General features: G+C 34.8%; 1 protein-coding gene across 6 annotated transcripts in view; it reads right to left on the bottom strand.

Annotated features, from left to right (window-relative positions):
• The window catches only part of LOC137240702 (acetylcholine receptor subunit alpha-like), a 339359-nt gene that overhangs the window by 273518 nt on the left and 38890 nt on the right, over positions 1-26951 (bottom strand). For 4 of the 6 annotated variants that reach the window (XM_067767330.1, XM_067767303.1, XM_067767338.1 and 1 more), the window contains exon 2: positions 21846-22058. In XM_067767330.1, the coding sequence (XP_067623431.1) occupies positions 21846-22049 (204 nt within the window). In that variant the 5' untranslated portion in view covers positions 22050-22058. Of the gene's footprint in view, positions 1-21845; positions 22082-26951 lie in introns of all 6 variants that reach the window. The other 2 variants (XM_067767323.1, XM_067767312.1) reach the window with 1 other exon arrangement.

Raw genomic sequence — 26951 nt, 5'->3', positions numbered from 1 at the left:
ATACAACTTGTATGAGAGCAACTCAAATTGAATTTGCTGCGTGAAATCCTCACTCGATTTCCAATTTTTGTTCTGCGTGACACTTAGATTTGATGTTTGCACACATGCTTTACATTGTCGCAACGCATGCTTATTTGGACTAGGGCAAAAAACGCCGGTTGTTTGCGTGCGCTAAAAAACGCAGTGAGGTTTTATTAGGTTGGCTTGTAAGCGACCAATATGTATACGATAAGCGATAGCACAATGGCTACATCGTGAAAATCAACGACAGCTCTTTTAGTTTGATTTCGATGGTCGTCCGGTGAGGAAGTGTCGCACGCGCGCTTAAAACAGAGTACCAAAGAGTGCGTGTGACACGTGTTCACCGTTCAAGCATTGAAATCAAACTAAATAAATAATTGATTTTGCTTTCGTGCTCGCTACGCGTTCGTGTTTATATAACACATTCTCAATTTGGTAACCATGTAAATGTAGTGGTGCTCACCGCTGTTTATGATAGAGATCCAATTTTATGTATTTGGCCTGTTGCTAACACCGAACCTTTTCGAGCCTTTTCGGATCTTTTTTGACAAATATCCGTTACGGTTTTTTTTTATTTAGTCGCCAAGCCCGCGATAAAATCTATGCAATAGCTTAAAAATACGAAAAATATGAGCAACAAGGAAAAGTGGTACCGATAGTTGGGTCACATAAACTTTAAATATATAAATGTCATGTCAAAAAATTAAATCCTAAAAGGAATGCCGATAGAAATGGAATCCAAGTTTGTGAAATGTAAAACATGTATTGAGAACAAAAGGCCAAGGATTTGTTGGAAATTGTACACACTGATGTGTGTGGACAGTTTTCAACAACCGGATGGCAAAGTGAAAAATATTTTGCTTCTTTCATGGAAGATTATAGTAAAATAGCTAAATTGTACGTTATGAATTCTAAAGCGGAAGAATTTGATTCTATTGTTGAGTATGTAAAGGAAAGTGAAAATTTGACTGGAAAAAGAGTTAAGTTTTTGAGATGTGATAATGGCTCAGAGTATTTGAATGGTAGGTTTTATAATTTTGCAAATGAGAGAGGGATCGTTATAAATAATTGTCCAGCATATGTTCACGAATTGAATGGAACTGCGGGGAGATTTAATCTATATATGGGGTATTCCATCCCATTTGTACCAATTTTGAACCCGACCCCTTCAGAATTGGCTGAAAGTTTTTCTTCTTTTTCTAGCTTACGAAAGACGTTTTTCAGAAGTTTTTCAAATTTTTTCACCCAACTCAAAAAAAGTTATGAATTTAAAAAAAAACACCGTTTTTGTTTTCAAAATGCTATAACTTTTTCAAAAATTGACCGTTTGGGATCATTTTTTTTAATAGGTTTTTAAATGTACTTTTTGGAAAAAATACAAAAAAAATTTTAATTTTTCAATTAAATAAAAAAAAAATTCCGGGATTAGTGGGGATGATTGCAGAATTGATTGAAGTTTTTTATGAGAAAAACAGGGCGAAATTCGAAAAATCTCGAAAAACTGAAAAATTACAAAAAAAACTTTAACAATTTTGATCATATGTATTTAATTAGCGAGCTTTTGCTCATATTGCTTTATACAATGGTTTTTTTAATTGATATTAGACAAAAATTGTAAGTTTACAAACGGCGATGGTTACTAGGACATGTTTCTGAATTTCACTTCTTCATCAGCTAGCGTTTCGGGAGCTGAGCGTTGAACTCGAATCTCCAACATTCATATCAGTGCAAAGGAAGATGCCTTTAGCTGCTAAGCCATATGAATGTCCCGTTGTTCGCTGTACAATTGATCCTAAGGGTTGCCTTTTTTGTTTATATTCCTTTTGATCACCATGTAGGCACATACACTCTGTATGTAATTTATTCCTAATGGTGTGGATATGATTTTTAGGCGCGCTTTTGAAAGCTTAGTAACATTTGTTCGGATTTTTACAGTATTTGTTTTTAATACTTCCGCTGTTACTATTATATCAATATGATCATATGTATTTAATTAGCGAGCTTTTGCTCATATTGCTTTATACAATGGTTTTTGTAATTGATATTAGAGAAAAATTGTAAGTTTACAAAAGGGCGATGGTTACTAGGACATGTTTCTGAATTTCACTTCTTCATCAGCTAGCTTTTCGGGAGCTGAGCGTTGAACTCGAATCTCCAACATTCATATCAGTGCAAAGGTAGATGCCTTTAGCTGCTAAGCCATATGAATGTCCCGTTGTTCGCTGTACAATTGGTCTCTAAGAGTTGCCTTTTTTGTTTATATTCCTTTTGATCACCATGTAGGCACATACTCTCTGTATGTAGTTTATTCCTAATGGTGTGGATATGATTTTTAGGCGCGCTTTTGAAAGTTTAGTAACATTTGTTTGTTGTGTTTAAAAATTTTTTTGAATTTTTTCCGAAAAGTACATTTAAAAACAAATTAAAAAAAAAAACAAAAAATCCCAAACGGTCAATTTTTGAAAAAGTTATAGCATTTTGAAAAGAAAAAAGGTGTTTTTTTAAAATTCATAACTTTTTTTAAGTTGGATGAAAAAATTTGAAAAACGTCTTTCGTAAGCTAGAAAAAGAAGAAAAACTTTCAGCCAATTCTAAGGGGGTCGGGTTCAAAATTGGTCGAAATGGGATGGAATACCTTATATATAAAAATCAAATTCTGTGTGTGTGTTCGCTATGGAAACGTATTTCCCACACTTCAATCATCACCAAATTTTGGCTGTAAGTTCCTTCGATCAACACGAAGGTTTTAGGCTAAAAATAATTTCGATATATAAAAGGGGCGTGACACCTCCCGTACAAATGGAATTTTTGGTACTGTATAACTCTGAAGGTATACAGGCCAGAACATTGAAATTCAGTAAGGAGTTATATGAAGTCAATCCCTAACAACACCAAGAAAATGTGGAATTGGGAAAGGGGGCGTGGCACCTCCCATACAAATGGAATATATCATACTGCATATCTCTGGATGTAGTAATGGTGGGATAATAAAAATTGGTAAGGAGCTATATGACGTTAAGTCCTAACACCTCCAGTAAAATGTGGAATTGGGAGAAAAGGGGCGTGGCAACTTCCCTACAAATGGGATTTTACAGAACTATGCTGCCGTACAAACTTAGGCTATTTTAACACATAAAGTTTGACTACATTGTTGAGTTTGGCTGTTATTCTTTTTGGACGTTTAATAATGTGCCGCCGTTAAAAAAATGTGTTAGCTTCAGTCTATCTATATCTATATATATAAAAATAAAATTCTGTGTATGCGTGTGTGTGTGTTTTGCTATGGAAACGTATTTCCCACACTTCAATCAACACCAAATTGTGGCTATAGGTTCCTTCGATCAACACGAAGGTTTTAGGCTAAAAATTATTTCGATATATAAAAGGGGTGTGGCACTTCCCGAACAAATGGAATTTTTGGTAATGCATAACTCTGAAGGTATACACGCCAGAACATTGAAATTCAGTAAGGAGTTGAAGTCAATCCCTAACAACACCAAGAAAATGTGGAATTGGGAAAAAGGGCGCGTGGCACCTCCCATACAAATGGAATATATCATACTGCATATCTCTAGATGTAGTATTGGTAGGATAATAAAAATTGGTAAGGAGCTATATGACGTTAAGTCCTAACACCTCCAGTAAAATGTGAAATTGGGAAAAAAGGGACGTGGCACCTTCCCTACAAATGGGATTTTACAGAACTATGCTGCCGTACAAACTTTGGTTATTTTAACACCTAAAGTTTGACTGCATTGTTGAGTTTGGCTATTATTCTTTTTGGACGTTTCGTAATCTGCCGCCTTTAAAAAAATTTGTTAGCTTCAGTCTATCTACATACATCTTCTATAAAAATCAAATTCTGTGTGTATGTTCCCTATGGAAACGTATTTCTCACACTTCAATCATCACAAAATTTTCGCTATAGGTTCCTTCGATCAAGACGAAGGTTTTTCATATTTCAGAATTAAGAATTTAAAATTTTAATTTTTTTTGGCTATGCAAACGAGCAATTTTAGCTCCCAAAAATTATCATGTTAACAAAATCAATGATCGCATTCAAAATCAAATTCCTGGAGAAGCGACGAAGTATAAATCGATCGACACAGTTACAGATGAAGATCAAATTGTGAATTATCCAATTGAATCATCTGGAATGTATGCGCATATATTAACTTTGAAAATTGGCTCACCAATCATTCTTCTTCGGAATTTAGACCCACCAAAATTGTGCAATGGAACCAGACTTTGCGTTAAGAAATTAATGGCGAATGTAATCGAAGCAGCAATCATCAGCGGTAAAAGTAAAGGTGAAGATGTGCCCATACCACGGATCCCAATGGTTCCTACAGATTTACCAATCAATTTTAAGCTCTTCAGTTTCGGGTACGCCTTGCTTTTGCAATTACAATCAACAAAGCACAAGGACAATCGCTTACTGCATTACAATAAGATACAATAATAAAATGTTTTAAACGAAAATTTCACTAAATATGCGTACGTAATGAAATTCAATTCAATTTACAGAACAATAAACTAAATTATCAACAAACAAAACAGAAAAAATAAGGCAACATTCAGTCGATCTCGGGCGTTACAACGTACGCCGGGTAAAGGCTAGTAGAACTATAATGAATATGTCTCGCTGTTTATTGGCTGAAGCAAATTTAGAAAAAAAGTATTGGCCAGAAATAGTTTGTGCGGCAACATATTTGAAAAACCGTGCGTTAACAAATACTATTGAAAATAAAACGCCTTATGAGATATTTTTTGGAAAAATGACGGATGTTTCAAATTTGAGGTTATACGGCAGCAAAGTTTTGTCGGGAAACTAGAACAAAAAAGAACCTCCAAATGGGACAAAAAGGCAGAGTTGGGTATTTTGAGAGGTGTTCTTTTAATTAATAAAGTCATAGTTGCTAGGCATGTAGAGTTTGTTGAGGAAGACGTTAAATGTATTGGTTTGGACGGAGATGAGTCCATGGATGAAAGCAGTGATGTTGAGGAGGGTTCTCATAATAGATCTTTAGATGAAAGTTTCAAAAGTACAGACCCTAGAGAAGGTGAAACTTGTGACAGGGTTGAAGTACAATCTGAAAACTCTAAAAATGAAGAAACTCAATCTAAGGTTCGCAAATCAAAGCGTGTTAGGAAACAGCCAAAGAAACTTGAAGATTACACTTGCAATAATATTTATGTAAATCTTTGTAATATTGATACACCACATTCGTTTGAGGAGGCGATAGAGTCCAGCGAAGCTACTTTTTGGAAAAGAGCTATGAGTAAAAAATTGATTGCCTGCATAAAAATAAAACGTGGAAGTAAGTTGAAAATTTAGATAATAACAAAATTTTGGATGTAAAATGGGTTTATAGTAGAAAATCAGAGGGAACGTATAAAGCGAGACTAGTTATATAATAAGAGGTTTTCAACAGATAGATGAAATTGATGAAATGAGGGGATGTGTGGAAAAACGGTATAACTCAAGAATCAACCTTTTGAGAAAAGTGAAAAAACTTAACAATGCAGGTAAAAATAAATGTATAATAATCCTACTTGGTAGGATTTTAGATAGTATGATTCTTTGATGAGAAAAAGTAACAAATTTTATATATATATAATTTTATTAGAAAATGGATCATTTCTTTTTTTTTTTTTTAGTTATACCGTTATTACATAGATCGAATATCAAATATTTTGATGGAGATACTTTATTAAACAAAATAGTAGATACATTAATAACCATTGTTAAATACATTATATTCTATTATTTGGATGTGCTTATAACTATCTGTTATTTCCTTTTGTTATTTTTAGCAATATTTTGTTTGATATTTTTATCATTTTTAAACCTCTTCTATTTTTAACAATGGAGTTCTCTGTCTGCTTAGTCGTTTCTGAAACCACTTCAATTCTTTTATTTTTCAGTTCTCTCTGGTCTACGACATTGAATATATTTTCATACCATTTCGGTTCTTCACTACTGCAAAATTTTATTAGAGAGTTATACAAATTTTCCATAAATGAAGCTAATATCTTTGATAAATATCACTATTATTTTCTAAGATTAATATGGTATGTGTATGTAATCGTGCTGCTTTTATTTAGTTGATTTATGGAAAAACGGTGTAACTCGACTTATACCATTATTCCACACATCCCCTCAAATTTACTCTCCTGTTGCTAAGATGCAAACAGTAAAAGTTTTATTATCATATTGCTGCCAATTGGGCTTGAAAGTTGAACAATGGATGTAGAAACAGCATTCTTGAACGGCAAGGTACAGTCCGTAGTTTATGTTAAACAACCAAAGGGTTACGATGGTACAAATAGGGTATGCAAACTGGTGAAAGCATTATGTAGTTTAAATGAAAGTCCACGTGCACGGTACGAATGCCTTGATACATTTCTAACGCTTATTGGGTTTAACAGAAATCAAATTGATTCGTGTTTATATATTCGTAAAATTGGAAATGGGATAATTTACCTGTTAATCTTTGTTGACGATTTATTAATTTGTGGGAGAAATGAGGACGAAATTATTAAAGTGAAAAGCCAATTATCTAAAAAATTCAAAATGAAAGATCTTGGGAAAATTAAAGAGTATCTCGGTATAAGCGTAGATTATGATCCTAGTAAAAATGAAATGAAAGTGAGTCAAACAAAATATATTGAGTCATTAGCTAAAATGTATAACATAGAAATGAGCAAAGTATATAGAACACCTATGGAAATGAATTTAAAAGTTGAAAAATCAGATATGTGTGAACCAAGCATTAAATATAAAAATTTATTGGGGATTTATTATATATAAATTCAGCAACAAGACCAGACATAAGTTTTAGTGTGAACTACTTGAGTGGATATCAAAATTGTTACGATAAAATGCATTACAAATATTTGCTACGTATATTAAAGTATCTATACTCAACTAAATATTTGAAACTTACCTATAAAAATGAAATAAAAATGTCAATATTCTCGATTGTTATGTCGATGCCGATTGGGCTGGTGACACCTTAGATAGGAAATCTATAACAGGGTATGTAATAAGATTATTTGGAAATGTTGTATATTGGAAATCGCGAAAGCAAAAATCTGTAACAAAAGCTTCAACATTGGCAGAGTATGTAGCATTGTCAGAAACAGTAAGTGAATTGAAATTTGTAACAGAAATATAGAAGCGTTCGATTTAAAATTTGTAAAACCAATTCGTGTATATGAAGATAACTCCGGATCAATTAATATAGCAAAGTATGGTAATTTTACTAAAAATTTTAAGCATATTGAAATTAACTATCATTATGTACATGAATGCGTACAAAGAAATATCATAGATGTAGTAAAAGTAAACTCAAATGAGAATTTTGCTGACATATTTACTAAATTTTTGTGTCGAGAAAAATTTTAAAAGTTCAGGAATATGATATGTATATATTGACTTGAAAATAATATAAATTTAAGGAGGCGTGTAAAGCTGTAAGATTATATTGTCTGCAATGTGCAGGACGCCTTCGGTTTATAAAGCATACATTCAACATACATTGTTATCGCTGATCTCTAGTACTGTATTATCTCCAGAAGAAACCTGAATTCAACAAGTACTTAGAAAAGCACGAATAAAGGTAAATTTATATTTATAAACAAAAGTTCCTGTTTAATTTAAACCGGTCCTCGAATCTTTACAATACCTAAACCAAAATTCAAGCGAATATTAGACTTTTGCCTGAGAGAAAATAATTAATTTAAGGGGACTCATTTAATGTCGCATACTTATTGCATTCGTTGCAAACGTCGCAAAATGGCAAAGTTGCAACTCATCAGCTCATTTTTGTATGGAATTTGTGTTGCGACATAATGGCAACTATGCGAGGCTGTTTTGAGTGGCATCCATGGCATTTTATCGCAAATCAATATCAGCTGATTACCAAAGCAATTCACAAAAAATCACGATTTTTTTAATTTTAGTTTCTCCAAAATGGATGAAGTAAGTATATAACTTTAATATTCTTGCAAAAACTAACAACAAAAATAAATGCATAATATACCCGTATTTACAGAAAAAACGTGGGCGTATAAATGGCACTTTTCGGTGGACAGAACAGCAAACTAAAGATTTGCTCACGAATGTAGTGGAAACTGTAAAGGCTAATCCAGAAGAGTTCGAGGTAATATTTTTGCATTTTTCAATAACAGGTTGTTTAATATGTGATAAACTTATTATAGAAACCAACTGCTCAAAAATTCTACGAGCGCATTACGCAGAATTCATCAAATTTATGCTGCATCAAATGGGATGTTTTGCGCACAAAAATGAGGCATCTTAAAACTACTTTTTCGTCCGCATTAAAATAGAAGGGAGAAACAGGTGCAAGATTGCTTGAAAGTGGAGATGTGAAAAGTGTTGAAGAATATATTTTAAAAATGTGTCCGTTTTATGATGACTTGTACGCAATATTTGGACGTCGTGTAAACGTGCAGCCACCAGCCCTATACCAATCGAGCATGCCACTTTCACTTTTGGAACCTATTGAAGTAAATATATTTACTGGAATTGACGGGTAACATCTTCAACAAGTTTGCCCGAGAGCCCGTTAGTCAGTCCGTCTATTATGCTACCGTCTACATCAGAGACTGTTGTTAGTCCGTCTATTCTGTCCACCACATCAGGTGTTTCCACGCAAAGCAATACCAATACACCAAAAAGAAATTTTAAGAGATCTCACAACTCGAACCCATTTGCATTATTACTTGAATTTCAAAATAAAAAGGTAGAATTGGAATCACAAAAACTGGAATTCGAAAAAGAAAAAGAGGAAAACAAATTCAAGCTGCAGAAACTACAACTAGAGAAAGAAGAAAGAATCGAAATGGAAAAGATAAGATTGGAGAACGAGAGATTGAAAAGTTTTAATAAACCATAAGTTGCTAAAATGTAAAGCATTATTTAAATTATTAGCATTATTTAAAAAAGCATTGTTTAAATCAGCATTAATTAAATTAAAAGCTGGGAGTGGGAAACTCCATAATTGGACATCTATTGCCAAAGTAACTGAGTTTCAAATTTTATTTATTTTCTTATTAAAATGGCTTGTGGGGATTGCTGCTTTGCGTACAGATTTATAGGGAACGATGCTTCAGTATATATTCCTAACTAGCTTATAAGTGTTTAACGTTCTTCTTTAAATTAAATGCCAAAGAAAATTTCTCCTTACTTAGGCGCAACTTTAAAAAGAGGGAAGGTAGGTTAGGTTGAACTGGCCAGTCCATGAGGACATCACATAGACTAAATGAGTCCGTAGTGTTACCAGAAGTTTGTTTTAAGGACCAAACTGAAAACCCCTATCAAAAACCAGGACCTATGTTATAAAATACCTCCGTCCTCTTGGCAAATACTAGAAGCTTCCTAGGACTTAAGCCACTTGCTGCTTCTAGATCTGACAGCTGTATCACTCCTAATAGCTGTAGTCTTAGCCTGGCAAGCGCAGCGCACGAGCACAGAATGTGCTCGATCGTTTCCTCCACCAGCCCGCACTTCCTACATCTGCTATTACTGACCAAGCCTAATTTAAAGGCATGTGACGCCAGAAGGCAGTGTTCAGTCAAAATACCCATAATGATAGGGAATTAGGTAGTCTGTTCGTCTTGTGATTGATGACGCTATACTACTATGGCAGTATGGTGGGCGTCAAGCTACCCCGAGGCACCGAGTCTGGTTGCAGTTGTTAACGCTATGTGCTTTGCTACCAGGTCTTCAGGTGGAATGTGCAGAATGGAATACAGTGCAGCCGTCGGGGTTGTTCCCGGGTTCCCGTAATGGAGAGGGAGTTGCAGTGGAAAGATACATCGAATAAGGGATACACAAGTGCAGGAAGAAAAATGGAAGAATGAACAGAACAAATTCTTCCCGATATTCTTGGTTGTATAAATGTATATAAAAAATTTTTTACATGGAGTTATAGACCTTCGACGATTAAACAGATTAATGGATATGCGTGTTCAATTTGAATTTAGTTCGGAAAAGTAAGAAACCATTTACGTGTCAGTACAAATTCTTTATTCATTGTGTGCATAACTTAACATTTCGTAGATGGTTCGTCGCACTGCTTCCCCTTCGTTAGTTTAAGCAATTGGTAATGAATATCCAGCATCGTGCTCCGATTGCTCAAGTTCGTAATCGAAGGGATCATCTTGTTGTAGCATAAGATTGTGCAACAATACGCAGCAGATAATCCATTTGTTAACTTTTCTCATGCATTTTTCATCTTTTATTTGTTTTCTCAAGTTTTTTAGGCTGCCAAACCTTTCCTTCAACATGCTGTAACAATGTTCAATTCTAATCCTATAACGGCTCAATATTTTGTTAAAGAAAGTCCGTTGGCATTGTGTTATCTCTCAAGAATTTTCTCTGAATCGTGTTATAACTGTGCGAGACAATTTATAGGCATTGTTGCCGGCGATCCATTCAGCTCCTCCAATTTATCAGCTACATTGGACAATGCACTGTTATTAAATATACGAGCATCATGAACGCTACCTGGATAGCCTAACACCAAATGTCTTATTTGAAGCCTATTATCACAAACGGCTTGAACTTTAACAGAGTAGTGATGCTTGTATGAAAAGTAAGCTTCTGGGTCTTGCGAAGGTTTTTCTGCCAATGGAATTTCTGTACCATCGACGTATCCCACACAATTCGGTAGTTCATGCCAGGTCTCTGATACGAGCTTTTTACGTTCATCGACATTTGGCCAAAGCAGATAACGATCTTTATACTTTAATAGCGCTTTGAAAATTCTCTCGGTGATAAACTAAGATAAAGTAGCACCTTCACCGCTTGAGCCTAAGCGATATAATACGATTGCTAATTGTGTTTCCAGAGGGAACTGTTTACAAGAACGTGATTGGTTGAAGACCTCATCATCCTTTATTAAATTTAAAATAACTTCGAACGTTTTCCAACTTACGCGTGTAATCTTCTTGAATCTGCTCTCATCAAGCTCCCATAACACTTCCCTTACAAACTTCTTACAATTTGGAACGCTATTTTGAATAAACGGCACACTCTATCTGCATTCTCCGCCTAGGACACAAACAAACAGAAGTTCCTCCAATATTTTATCTTCTTTTCTTCCTTCCTCTTCTACAAAAAAATATAAAACTTTACTCATATGAAGCAAAATACAATTTTAGTTATTACCTTCGTCCTGACAGTCATCAAATCATTTAATGCTACTACTTGCAATAAATTAAGCAGTTTTTTTTCGCTTATTCTCGGCATTTTTAAATGTTTACTTTTTACAAATGACAATAAACAAACTTAACAGCTGACTTTTATTAGTTTTGCCATCACGGTTTGCCATGGGGCATTCATTTAACCGTAGTGGTAACTTTGCAACTTCGCAATTATTACAAACATGCGACATTATATGAGTACCATTTTTATGTTCAATGAAAAACTGTATTCACAAAGGTTTGATATGCTCATGGGAAATCCATTCTCCCCAACCATAGCCGACATAGTCATGGATGACTTACTAAATGATACTATGTCTGAGTTTAAGCAAAAATATAACATTAACATACAATTTCTACTCAAATACGTGGATGACAACATTGCATTAATTAAACAAAGATTTGGTCGTTATATTAGACACATTAAATAAATATCAAACAAACCATCTGAAATAGAGCAGAGCGGCAACATTCCTTTTCTAGACACACGAATCCACAGAATGGAAAAGGAATTAGTCCTAGATTGGTATACAAAACCAACATCATCGGCGCGCGTCATAAAATTTCTCTCTGCCCAACCTTTTAAATACAAAGTCAAAACAATTTTGGAATACCACCATAAATAAAATCCGTGAGATTTTAAGAAACAATAATTACCCGTATACCCTAATGCAAAATCTTATACAGCACAAGGTAGCACAAATAGAAAAAAAATAATTAGCAGCTTGCCAACAACAAAAAGTGTAAGCCAACCTAAGAAGTTTTTCAGTGTGACATACATAACAAAAATAGTACATGCTTGGCTTAGAAATCAAATCGGACTCTACAAAGTATTTTCACTAAAACAAAAAGCCTTATCCCACTTTCACAACATAACAATATAGTATACGAAATACCATGCAAAGGAACAGAGAATGAAAATTGCAATGAAATATATATAGGTACAAACAAAAAGAAAAATAACACAGCACTGTCGCAACACACAACGGAAAGCGGACATTCTGCTCATCTACTTAATGTGAGAATATTGGATAAGGAAAGACGGGAAAAAGTGAGATACACAACAGGAAGCTTAAGAATTATGCAAAATGGAGAGTGAACTGTTAATAGAAAGGAAGACACAGCTGACATCTCCGCCGCATATCTCTTATGCTTATAAGGTATTGTTTATATATTCTTATACTTAGGTACTTAGGTATTCACTTACACACACACTTTCATACATACGCACATATGTAAGCAAAATACACCAAATATGCTGGGTGATCAAAGTTCAGTTTAATGACATGTGTACTACATATAGCTAGTATAATTTTTATATTTGCTTTTCTAATGTATAATTTAGTTATTTTTTAGTAAACAAAAACGTTTTCTTTGAATTTGTGACGCATTCGATGTAATCCAGTGATACATACATTTATATATGTAAGTGTTCTATTAAAATAATCCTTTTGCTTATTTTTAACCATTTTTCCTAATGTTTTCTTTTATGCTCATTGTTGTTGTTTGTAATAAAAATAACTAAATAAATTCAGCTTCGCTCCTGAAGAAGCTAAGGTGCTTAGCGAAACGTCGAGCCGAAATAGTGGAGTTTTATTTAACTTTGCACCAAGCAAATAATGGTCAAAAGCCTTTTTCTACTGTTAAATTCGCATAAGTTTACCTAAAAAACGAAAAATAAATTTTGATAATTAAATAAACTATTTTTCTGTTTACGATTACAACGGTAATTAACTTAAAATTTTCGGTACAACCAATTTGAAATGTTTAGACTTAAAATTAAATACGGAGCATACAGCTGAATTTCTTGTAGTCAATGCCAATTGCGAACGAGTTCTCGGACCAGAGTAGTATTGAGTTTAATTAAACGGCTGGATATCCAAGGAATTGTTAGTTTTCCGCAATCAAAAGAAGAATTAAAAAAATGTAACGATGTTTTTTAACGGCACTGGTAAATTTCCGGGAAAATTCAAAATTCAATTGTAGGATAATTCAAAGCCAGTTCTTCATTACAAAAAGCGTATACCGAATTCCCTAACAGATTGACTAAAATCTGAGCTTCAGAATAGTTCGAGATAAAATAATTTCCCCAGTAGAATATCCAACTGCTCGGGTTAATAACCTGAAATAATTGAGAAACCCAATAGGAAATTGCGGATTTGTTTAGATCCAAAACCACTCAATGATTGTATCAAGCGTGAATATTTTCTAATTCCAATATTTGATGACTTAACGTCAAAACCGTTGAATAAAAAAATGTTTTTGGTCTTAGATCTAAAGATTGGGGTTTGACATATGGAACTCAACAAAGATAATTCTGACTTAACAACCTTTGGACTCAACTGGAAATGTTTCAAAGAAAAATAATTCAAATTTTCGGAGATTACCGGGAGTGTTAACTTACTTTGATGATCTGGCTATCTGTGCGGAAAATGAAGAGGAGCATGATCGAATCTTGAAATTAGTGTTAGACAGGGTAAAAATAACATAAAGTTTAATCAGGAAAAAATGCAGTATCGAACACGCGAAGTAAGGTTCATGGGCAATATATTTGCAAAAGGGAAAATTAAAGCGGACTTAAAGCACGGAGATTCAATTTTGAATGATAAAACGGGAGTTTCAAGATTCTTAGGCTTACTTAAATATTTGGCTAAATTTATTACGAACCTCACAAAAGGGACAGCAGGCATTCGGAATTTGATAAGAAATAATGCAGAGTTCAACTGGACGGACAAACATGACCAAGAGTGCGAGAAATTGTTATAGATTATAACATAGCAACCAGTGTTAGCAATATATGACCTAAAGAAACCCGTGGTAGTACAAACTGACGCATCGAAAGATGGATTAGGGTGTGTAATTACTCAAAACGAGCACCCTGTGCCTTTGCTTCACGAACTCTCAGTCAGAGTGAACAAAAATAGGCCCAAATAGAGAAAGAACTTTTAGCCATGGTGTTTGCATGCTAAAGGTTTCATTTTTACCTGCACGGGCGAGAATTTACTGTTGAAAGTGATCATAAACCTTTGGAAACGTTAATTAAACGAGATACATATTGATCATGACGAGAATTTACTGTTGAAAGTGATCATAAACCTTTGGAAACATTAATTAAACGAGATACATATTGATAATGACACCACGCGACTTCTGCGAATGTTCATGTTTTTGTTGACTTATTCGCAAATGGCCCTTGTGTGTAAGCGCTATCGGGAATTTTCACTCGTTGACAAAATCGGTCTGTATTTCGGAAGAAAACTATCGATTATATAAGGAAAATTTAAAGACAGATGAAAAATACTCACGGATTTGTAAATACATAGAGGAAGGGTGGCTGGGATATCATCAACTGAATGATTTTAGCCAACACTTTTTTAAGTTTAAAAGCCAATTACATTATGAGAACGGGTTATTATTTTTGGATCATCGGTTGATCATACCATCACAATTACAGAAAGTAGCAACGTGGTTACATGGCCCTCATTTGGGGATTGAAAAACTTTTGCGCCGGCAAGAAAGTTATACTAATGGCCAGGAATGAATTATCAAATCAAAGAACCTGTAAGATTTGTGAAAAGTTTAAGAGAAACAATCAGAAGGAACCACTAGTAAAGGAAGAAATTGCCAAATATCCATATCACATAGTAGCAATAGACTTATTTGAATACGGTAGTCATGATTACTTATCTCTGATAGATACATACTCCAATTATTTAGTCGCATTAAAGCCTAAAAAGCAAACATGCAAAGAAATCGTGGTATTGATATCTCAGTTATTTGACAAACTTGGATATCCAACAATTATAAAATGTGATAACGGTCCTTTTCGGTCGGCAGAGTTTGAACGATTCGCAATTGAATGCAATATCCAATTGAAATTCTCAAGCCCTAGGTATCCGCAAAGTAATGGTCTAGCGGAAAAGGGCGTAGCTATAGCAAATAACATATTAAATCGATGTTTGGAAGCAAATGAACCAGAGCAATTTCGAAAACGAATGCTGGAATACAATACGATGCCTTTGGCGTGTATGCAGCTAACACCGTCAGAACTGTTTTTCGGTAGGCTCTTTAAAATAAAATTACCAACTTCGGACTCGCTCTTGGTAAAAGATAATTTAAAGGAAATAAATCAGAAAAAATTCAAACAAAAAAGATATAAACAAAAATGCTATTATGATCTTAACGCTAAATCCCGGTATTAAGGGTGGCTGAATCAGTACTGTTCAAGAAATATGGGGCCGACTGGCACCACGGTAAAGTAGTAGAAGTTGGTAATGGGCGCTCATATGTTATGCAAGATAGTTTTAATAATCTCTTCAGACGCAATTGATGCCTGATCACTAAGTCTCGTACTGAAAACTTCAATGCTAGTGAATTGTTATATGAGTTCCAATATACTCCCAACTCATACTACTCAAATTGAATATAATAGTACCGCAGATATTAATACAAGCCATGAAAATAACATACATAATAACGCAGATTGTAATGTGGAGGAACCATTGCTCTCGGCTGAATATGAGTATGAAGCTCCCATCATAGCAGGTGAGAATACAACGCCGGAGAGCTTGCATTCTGAAGCAACGAGTTCAAACAATCTAATTGTAGCACCTCCAATAACGTATCGAACAAGAAGTGGTCGCACTCTAAGAGCCCCCAAAAAAATATGGGCGAGACTATGGCCTGCTAAATATTTGCATGATACTTTCATATTTGTAACAGAATTCCCCTGGGTTAGATAAGGTTGACAATTGGGTTGCGGAAGCTGTAAGATTATAAAACTTTTTATAGCGCTTATGAACCCTTTGAGTCCTTTTACAGGACCATTTGGATCATAGAATGTAGAAGTATGAGAAGGAGCAGAAATTATGAAGATTGCGGTGCGTGCTACAACAGCAAGGGCAGCGAACAAAGACTTAAGCGATGGATGGAAAGATATGCTTAGTATTAATAAATTCATCTCACCTTTCTGAAAATAATTTAGTATTAATAAATTCATCTCACCTTTCTGAAAATAATTTCCAGGAAACTGATTTTATCAGCTGTCCGTCAGATCTGAGTATTTACAAACGTGCTCGGTTGTATCCAGGAGCTGTTCCCATTCCAATTAAGCTAAGTTCTTCAAGTTGGGCACAATTAAGCAAAATACCATATATGTTTTCGATTTGGAAACTCAAACGAAAGCCCTTTCGTAACCAATTTTTGAAAGAAGGAAGTATGAAACATAGAAGTTAAGCTCGGGGAGATTAGGTGTATAAACTTAAAAATCCTATCAAAAAATTATTTTGAAAGGCATAAATCTTGGGCTACTTAATGCAAAAACTATTTTAAACGATTTATAAACATATATGTTTTATTTTTAGAAAAATGCCCATTAAATGTAATGTTAGACAGACAAATGTTACTACACACAGAGAAAAAACAATTGCAAATAGAAAAAAGTTGACTTAGTTAAAGAATTTTGTATGGGGCCAAGAAACTTCTACATCCTACCAATGTGCTTACACAATTTATGCTCGACAATGGAAAAAAAGCTTAGGTAATTTATTACCTAAGCACTTTGGGGAACAAAAAACAGGGGATATTTTGACTAAGTTATCCTAGGTATTTTTTTTTTTTTTTATATGAACTTTGAAAACTATATGCAAATCAACAAGGTATTTGGGAAACTCACACTTGATCAATGTAAACAAAGATTAGTTAATATATCTAAATTATCTTATGTAACACGTGCTAACACCTAACATGGTGTAATTCAACGAAGTTTCTAGTAATCTTAACAGTGGTGGCTTGGATAACTTTTGTTCGCAGGCAAGTAATTTGTTAGCTTAGCAAAGTAGGCGATGCTAGGTTAGATAACTTGTAAACATCTAGAAGAAACTAGTTTAACCTAACATAGTTCTTGTTTATTTTTATAAAGTAACTAGAAGATCCGGCAGACGTTGTCCTGCCCTAAATTTGGCCAATCTGCATACATTTTAATAAGCTTTTTCCGTCTGACCACATTTTGGCCTATATTCCGAGACCATAGTCACCCAGGGGTATGAAAATATATCTCGAGACCCTAGTCACCCAGGGATATGAAAATTACCCTCTAATAAAGCACTCATCAACAGCTTTCATTTGATATCCACATTCTATAAACACATTCTAGGGGTACCGGGGTCCACGTTTTGGCCTATATCTCGAGACCCTAGTTACCCAGGGGTATGAGAATTACCCTCTACTAAAGCACTCATCAACAGCTTTAATCTGATATCAATATTCTATAAACAGATTCTAGGGGTAACCGGGTCCACTTTTTGGCCTATAGCTCGAGACCCTAGTCACCCAGGGGTATGAAAATTACCCCCTACTAAAGCACTCGTGAACAGCTTTCATCTGATAGCCATATTCTATACACACATTCTAGAAGTACCCAGGTCCACGTTTTGGCCTATATCTCGAGACCCGAGTCACCCAGGGGTATGAAAATTACCCTCTACTAAAGCACTCATCAAGAGCTTTCATTTGATATGCATATTCTAGGGGTACCCGGGTCCACGTTTTGGCCTATATCTCGGGACCCTAGTCACCCAGGGGTATGAAAATTACCCTCTACTAAAGCGCTCACCAACAGCTTTTATTTGATATCCATATTCTATAAACACACCCTATTGGTACCCGGGTCCACGTTTTGGCCTATATCTCGAGACCCTAGTCACCCAGGGGTATGAAAATTACCCTCTACTAAAGCACTCATCAACAGCTTTTATTTGATATCCATATTCTATAAACACACCCTAGGGGTACCCGGGTCCACGTTTTGGCCTATATCTCGAGACCCTAGTCACCCAGGGGTATGAAAATTACCCTCTACTAAAGCACTCATCAACAGCTTTCATATGATATCCATATTCTATAAACACACTCTAGGGGTACCCGGGTCCACGTTTTGGCCTATATCTCGAGGAAATATGCTGTTTTGAGTATTTTCCCGGCAAGTATTCGAATTTTTCTCACCTTTTAAACCTTCCCTAGACCTCCACGAATAATTCAAGACCAAGATAAGATAAATCCGTTCAGCCGTTCTCGAGTTTTAGCGAGACTAACGAACAGCAATTCATTTTTATATATATAGATATTAGGACTTTCAATTCACCTAAGAAACATATTTAATCTATCAAAGTTCTTGTTTATTTTTATAAATTTATCTTAGGTAACTTGCAATTCACCTAAGAAACTTATTTAATCTATCAAAGTTCTTGTTTATTTTTATAACGTTATCTTAGGTAACTTGCAATTCACCTAAGAAACTTATTAAATCTATAAAAGTTCTTGTTTATTTTTATAAAGTTATCTTAGGTAACTTGCAATGACACCCAAGAAACTTATTTAATCTATAAAAAGTCGACAAAGCTGTAAACATCATTTTCTAAGTTAACTATTTAAATGAATAAACCAGCCTTGAACACACACACATATGCGTGTTTAAATCAGGGGTCTTCATTGCGTATGTGACAGTACAATCACTTAAAAGTTTTTGCGACGCGTGGTTTAGATGCATTCTAAATAGTTTCAAACCAATACAGAATATATTCCAACAATTTTAGGAACTATTGATTTGTTCTTAAAAAGTGCGTCCTGGATACGATTGTAGTACCGAATTTGAGATTTCAACATTAACGCGACATTTTGCAGACGGGTGAATAATAAAATCTAAGTCATAGAAGCAGATTCGTAGTTAAAATGTTATGCTTTATTTGTAAGGAGAATTTTTCAAGCGTTAACAATTTGATAAGGCATCTTAAAATAATTCACTTCGCTAAAAAAGGTTAATATATATGCCCCTATAGTTTTTGTAGACAATCATTTGTAAATATTTACTCTTATAAAATACATTTAAATTATCATATTTTAAGAATTAACTTAAAGAGTTCCCCTGTAAATGAAGTAGTTACAAAAATGAACACAGAAACCAATCCAATACCTGGTAAAAGCACTTCCTCAGAAGTTCAAAATAAGAAATTTTAAAACAATTGTAAAGAAGAGAATAAGTTTATATCTGAAAAGGAACTAAAAAAAAGGTTCGTAAATTCACATTATCATTGCACAATAAAAAAAATTTTTGAGAAACCACAAGTACTAGAAAAATGCTTGAAAAGAATGGAGCAATATAATGGCGATTCACGTAACTTAAAAAATTTTGTTCAGGGAAAATTGTGGGCAAGTAAAATATCTTACTCTAAAGGCAAAGCTTGTATTCCATATTTTCTTTATGTTGATGATTTTGAAATTAATAATCCACTGGGATCTCATAATAGATCACAGGCGGTGACTGCTTTATACGTATTTATTTAGAAAATGTGTCAAAACTAAATCATATATATTTAGTCGCCCTCATTAAAGCCGAACATCAAAAAAAAATTGGAAATGACTGGACAATAAGTTCCTTGATTGAAACGGTAATAGTAAAATAGTTTACTTTGTTTTAGGACTTGTATTAGGTTATAACCTTGGCCGTAATCAGATTCTTCATTTCAGTAAATTTTTTAGTGCCAATCACTTTTGTCGATTTTGCATGGATTCAAAGGCAAATACTTTGCGTTTGTGTAAGGAGAATCCATTGTCACTGAGAAATTCAGAAAATTATACTGAAGACGTTAGTAATCAATCAAACGGCGTGACGAAGGACTCATTGCTCAATAGAATTCCTTCATTTCATGTTACAGAAAACTATGCTGTTGACATAATGCATGACATATTTGAAGGAGTTGCACATTATGATCTAGCTAATATAATAAACTATTACATCCATAATCATATTTTTACACTTGATCAATTAAATTTTCTAAAAAAGATATTTTCATATGGAGACACGGATGCATCTAATATTTGCAAAGATATAACTCTTTCCCACTTAGAAAGGAAAAAAGCTATATACAACTGTGGACACTTATTCATTACTTACCCTTAATTTTAGGGCATCTAATTCCTGCAAATGATGATGTGTGGTCGTTTCTTTGCGAACTAATTAAACTAATAGATTACCTTCTTCTTAGACCAAGTTTAAACGAGCAACAAATTAATGAAATTGAACTTCTTATTGTGCAACATAACAGAAAGTACCTTGAATTGTTCAATGATCCTTTGAAACCGAAACATCATAATGTAATTCATTATCCAACTGTCATTCGCAATTCGGGGCCACCGAGATTTTATTGGAGCTTTCGATTCGAAGCAAAACATCGTGAACTAAAAACTTATTCCAAAGTAACCAATAGTAGAAGAAATTTTCTCTGGTCAGTGTCGATAAAGTTTCTGCTAAAATTCGCATATAACTTATTACACGAAAAAGATAATAGTACTGTTGAGTTAATTCTACGCAACGAAATGCTGCAAAATACACAAATTGATGCTGAAGTGATTGGATTCGAAGATTCGCATGATGACGCTTTGGCTGATCTTCTAAAATCATGGAATTTATTTGAAGATCTTTATACATTTTTAACGTGTAAGTATTGATTTCATTTTTTAGCGAAGTGTATTATTGTCTTATTTTCTTTTTCTAGCAGTAAAAGGAATAACAGTAGAAGGGCTTAAAATATGTAAAATCAAGGCATTTGGATGAAATATTCGGCAGGCAGAAGATTAACCAAAAAATTAAATTAGAACATAAGCTTTCATGCTGGCAAAACGAGCAAGTAAGAAACTTTTTTAATATTTCACCAACTCAGAAATAAATGGCTTTACTTTTAAAGGGTGTTTACAACTTGCGATCATATTGAATTTTAATGTATGTTTAACTTTGTTTGCCTCCCGAAATGTCAGATGCATACTGAAAAATAAAATTTTTGGCAGGCATTTCTTGAGTATCATTTCACATGGATTTTTTGGTTCTCTTAAGAACTGCAAACGGCTCTTAACTACGGAGGAGGAAAGTCGCTGCTGCTGTCACTTCACACCAGATATCACATACCGAAGATCGTGGGTTCAACTGCCGGTCAAAGCAGCATCGAAAATTTAGAAAAAAGCTTTTTCAATTAGAAAAAAGTTTTTCTAAGCCGGATCGCCCCTCGGCAGTGATTTGTATTTGTATTTCTGCCATGAAAATCTTCTCAGTGAAAATTCGTCTGTCTTGCAGATGCCGTTCGGAGTCGGCATAAAACATGTAGCACCCGTCCCGCTAATTTGTAGGAAAAATTAAAAGGAGCACGACGCAAATTGGCCGCGCTTTTCGGCCCAAAATCTCTTCGGAGGTTATCGCGCCTTTCATTTGTTTATTTATAAATCTGGTACACAATACTAATATTGAAATTATATATTCTCTATATCCATAAAAGTATATCTCGGTATAGAAAAAAACTTTTAAAAATTGTGAAATGAACAATTAGATATTGTCCCAATGACTGCAAAAGCCAATTTGTGATTTATTATGGAATCAACGTATTCTCCAGTGGTGTAATGATGGCCTTAATGTTTGCGAAAAATGGAAATTAAAAATTGCCTGCTACGACCATTTTTTTTTTTTTTGATGAATATTCCAAAACTTTTGTTTTTGTTGTTGTTTTGTTTTGTGTCCTCAAAGGCTCAATGATTCAAATACTCACCACGTCAATAAGTTGTGATAATTTCAATTTTATACAGACTTTGAGCACATCGGTAGTGTTTACGACAGGCCGAACAAGCTTATTATAGTTGCTCAACAAATCGTCATATAGCCTCTTAGCATCCGGGTTTCCAGCGACTGCACCGTGAACTAACAGGGCTGACAAGAGCAATGCCTTCAATTTTTCACTGTCTTGAAATCTCATTTTCGATACCTGTAATTTAAGTTTAAAACAAACTGAAAATTTTCATCAAAAACAGTATATCATTACCATACAAGGGTTACTAGTTATTGGCAGTTCTCAGCTTCACCCTCGCTAACCAAATTACATTAGATTGTGGATATTGCTATCTGTCAAATGCATTTGAAAAGGTATTGAAAACAAAATTGTGTAACAAAAATATTTGGTTCGTTACACAAAAACCCCATAAATACTAAGAAATTCTAATACACAATTAAAATACGTAGTTAAGCTGCTTTTTTCAGGTTTTGCATTACAAAGTTCTTTAAGGGTTTCCTGGCGCTGGTTGGCCGTCATTTACACTAACTTACCTTAGGCTTAGCTATATTCCGAAGTCTTCGAACATGGTCATGTATTACCTTAGTATTAAATGATAATCAGTCTCTCGTCGTTTCTTCTTAAAACCTTGGAGTGCTTGGTTGATCTGTACATACGGGAAAGGATTCCTCGAGGTTACTGGGGGTTGTAAAAGCAGATCAACGGAAGCTGCTCTCAATTCGATTGTGAAGCAAAAAGAGGGAGCCCATGAACACAAAGTGTTTGCTGTGGGTGCCTTTTTCGACAACGAGGGGGCGTTTAACAATGTCCTTTTCAAAAATGAAATAACGCCCGCTCGTACCGTTTGTACAAGCTTGCAGATTTTTCCTCCTATTTTTTCAGTAATTTACTTTTTAGTTTGCTATAAATCTAACCCATATATCTTATGTTTATGTATGCATGTACATATGTGTAACCAAACGGCCTTTATTAAATTTTAGGTCTTTTTTTTAAACTTCACGAGTTAGGTTGTTTTTTATAGGACTTTTATTAGATTTGTGAATACCATTCATAAGTAGAGAAACCTATGAGTTTAGTGCCTATTAAACAAATCTTCTAATATCTTAGAGTTAATTTTTGACATACGTTTTGCAATACCATTTTAAGCTGCATGCTTAGCTCCCACCGTAAGAAAATCATATTTCTTTTTCTTAGGAACCAGCATGCTGAAAACATCGTATTCAGAAGGTTTTATTTAATCTCGGGCGAATGTTAGTTGTAAAAGTAAAGTAGTGAAAAGTGGTGAAGTGTTATTTAGTTTCATCGCGGTTCGGCACAAATTTATTAGAAAAAAAACCTTCCTGCACTTCATATAGCAAGCCTTCACGAGGAATATAACCCATTTCCTGAATGGTAAGTTTTCCCAGTAATTTTAAATTCAAAGTGTAGTGAGATTATTAGTGAGGACTTGTCAAGCGCCCACACAAAATTCCTTGTAAATGTGATATATCTCTAACATCCCTGCGTTTTGGTTATGAAAAGTAAGAAAAAGGGCAAACCCACAGCCAAAATCATATCATATCAAGTTCATAAAATCTCATCAGATTGAAAAACAACAAGGCCGTGAGAGCTAATGGATTTCCTGCGGAGCTATCCAAGAACGGTGGCGAGGAGTTGGTAAGGCGCATGCAGCAGCTTCTTCGCAAAATATGGGCGGACGAGTGCATGCCCGACGATTGGAATTTAAGTGTTATTTGCGCAGTCTACAAGAAGGGGGATTCCGAAAAATGCACAAACTATCGTGGAATCAGCCTTCTTAGTATCGCATATAAGGTCCTTTCAAGCGTATTGTGTGAAAGATTGAAGCCCACCGTGAACCGGCTGATTGGACCTTATCAGTGCGGCTTCAGACCTGGTAAATCTACCATCAACCAGATTTTCACAATGCGCCAAATCTTGGAAAAAACCCGTGAAAAGAGAATCGACACACATCACCTCTTCGTTGATTTTAAAGCTGCCTTCGACAGCACGAAAAGGAGCTGCCTATATGCCGCTATGTCTCAATTTGATTTCCCCGCAAAACTTATACGGCTGTGCAAAATGACGTTGAGCAACACCATCAGCTCAGTCAGAATTGGGAAGGACCTCTCCGAGATGTTCGAAACTAAACGAGGTTTCAGACAGAGTGACCCCCTATCGTGAGATATCTTTAATTTGATGCTGGAGAAAATTATACTAGCTGCATAACTTAACCGCACTGGAACTATATTCTATAAAAGCGTGTAATTACTGGCATATGCTGATGACATTGATATCATCGGCCTAAACACCAGCGCTGTTAGTTATGCTGACTCCAAACTGGAAAAAGAAGCGGTAAAGATGGGTTTGATGGTGAATGAGGAAAAAACGAAATACCTGCTGTCATCGAGCAAAGAGTCAACGCATACGCGCATACGCGCCTTGGCAACCACGCTACAGTTGGCAGCCATAATTTCGAAATAGTAAAAGACTTCGTTTATTTGGGAACCAGCATCAACACTAGCAACAACATCAGCACTGAAATCCAGCGAAGAATCTATCTTGCAAATAAATGCTATTTTGGACTAGGTAGGCAATTGAAAAATAAAGTCCTCTCTCGACGAACGAAAATCATACTCTACAAGTCACTTTTCGTACCCGTCCTGCTATACGGGGCAGAAGCATCGACCATGACAACCGCAGATGAAGCGGCTTTGGTTTATACGCAGACATCCACATAGTCCAGGGAATTAAAACGCATCGGCTGCACTGGCTAGGCCATGTTATGCGAATGAAAGATGATGCTCCGGCCAAGAAAGTGTTTCTATCGGAACCCGCCTATGGAAGCAAATATAGAGGACGGCCCCACTCCGTTGGAAGGACCAGGTGGAAAACCATTTAAACTCCCTTGGTGCGACCAATTGGCGCCGGTTGGCGGAGAGGAGGAGCGACTGGCGTGCCTTGTTGGACGGCCATAACCGTTTAGACGGTTAAGCGCCAATTAAGTAAGTAAGTAAGAATTACAAACATACATATATACAAATATAAATACTTAAATAAAGTGTCTAGTGTACTTATACATGGTTCTTTGGTGCTAAAAAGGCAACCAGCGCAAAAACAAAAAAACAAAATTATTTGAAAGTTTATATACATCTTATATAATAATTAAAAATCATGATCGGTGCGGACAGAGTAAAATAAAGTGATAAAGTGTAAAAGAAAGCATAAAAGTGCTTAACAAAAATTATTTAAAATAAATTGAACCAAAAATACATGCATGCATACATACATAAAATCGTGTGTACCCAAAAACATAAAATAAAAACAATTTTTGTTGTTATATCGGCCTACTGATTTGTAAGATCGCGGGTTCGAATCGAGCTCAAGGCCTAACAATAATTTTTTATCATTATTACTGTTATGATAAATTTTTTCTTAATTGAAAAAAAAATTTTTTTAAATTAGAATAGAAGAAAGAAAAAATTTAGACAACTGCCAAAGCTCGTTGTATAGATCCATTTCGGGAACTGCTAAATTCATTCATCGGCAACGTTTAGGCGCCGCTGCTATAACGATTCAGCAATCACAGCGGTTTTTTGTTTGTCTTCATTAATTCTACTTCTATTCTGGTTCGTGCCAATTGATATTCACAACATTGCGACATCTGTTGCAGAATGGATGTGAAAATTGAACTTGTTTGATGGCAATACTGCCATAGTGTCATATTTTATTGACACTTTTTTCCCCGTGCTCTGGGATGTATTAACAATTTTTGTTGTTATGTCGGCCTATTGATTTGCTAGATTTGATAAAATATGACACTATGGCAGCATTGCCATCAAACAAGTCCAATTTTCACATCCATTCTGCAACATATGTCGCAGTGTTGTGAATATCAATTGGCACGAACCAGAATAGAAGTAGGATTAATGAAGACAAACAAAAACAGCTGTGATGGCTGAATGGTTATAGCAGCGGCGCCTAAACGTTGCCGATGAAGGAATTTAGCAGTTCCCGAAATGGATCTATACAACGAGCTTTGGCAGTTGTCTAATTTTTTTCTTTCTTCTATTCTAATTTAAAAAAAATTTCAATTAAGAAAAAATTTATCATAACAATAATAATGATAAAAATTATTGTTAGGCCTTGCGCTCGATTCGAACCCGCGATCTTACAAACCAATAGGCCGATATAACAATAAAAATTGTTAATACATCCCAGAGCACGGGGAAAAAGTGTCAATAAAATATGACACTATGGCAGCATTGCCATCAAACAAGTCCAATTTTCACATCCATTCTGCAACAGATGTCGCAGTGTTGTGAATATCAATTGGCATGAACCAGAATAGAAGTAGGATTAATGAAGACAAACAAAAAACCGCTGAGATGGCTGAATGGTTATAGCAGCGGCGCCCAAACGTTGCCGATGAAGGAATTTAGCAGTTCCCGAAATGGATCTATACAACGAGCTTTGGCAGTTGTCTAAATTTTTTCTTTCTTCTATTCTAATTTAAAAAAAAAATTTTTTCAATTAAGGATAACTTTATCATAATAATAATGATAAAATTGCAAATTTTTGAAAAAAAAAATATTTTATTTAAATTTTTTACGAAAACACAAAACACGAGCACAAAAAAAACGAAAAATATAAATATAAAGATGAGAAGATAAAGTTGGGAAAACCCAAAGAATAAAGTTTTGTGAAAAAAAAATTTTTTTTTGAGAAGAAGAATAAAATTTATTTGAAGAAAATTTTTTTCTAAAAACACAACTTAATAAAAACACATACACACATTAAAAGAACTACAGCAAAGAGGAGGAACTTCTACAAAAACCAGGACACAAGCACATAAAAAGAATGAAAATGTCAGAGTGAGTACTCTCAATACCAAATATATAGCCCCATATATATTCCCTCCGTCTAAAGTACGGACCCGAAATCTGAAATTTCCCATTTTATATACCTCTCCGATCTAAAGATCTGGACCCTGATTATATACCAATAGCATATAGCCTAAACGGCAAAAATTTCATTTGCCTACCCATTGGTACCACAAGGTACAACAGTGGCGTAGTGAGGTTTTATTGC

This window comes from Eurosta solidaginis, chromosome 1, assembly GCF_040869045.1.
Source record: "Eurosta solidaginis isolate ZX-2024a chromosome 1, ASM4086904v1, whole genome shotgun sequence".
NCBI lineage: Eukaryota > Metazoa > Arthropoda > Insecta > Diptera > Tephritidae > Eurosta > Eurosta solidaginis.
This window is presented reverse-complemented; position numbering and strand designations above follow the sequence as displayed.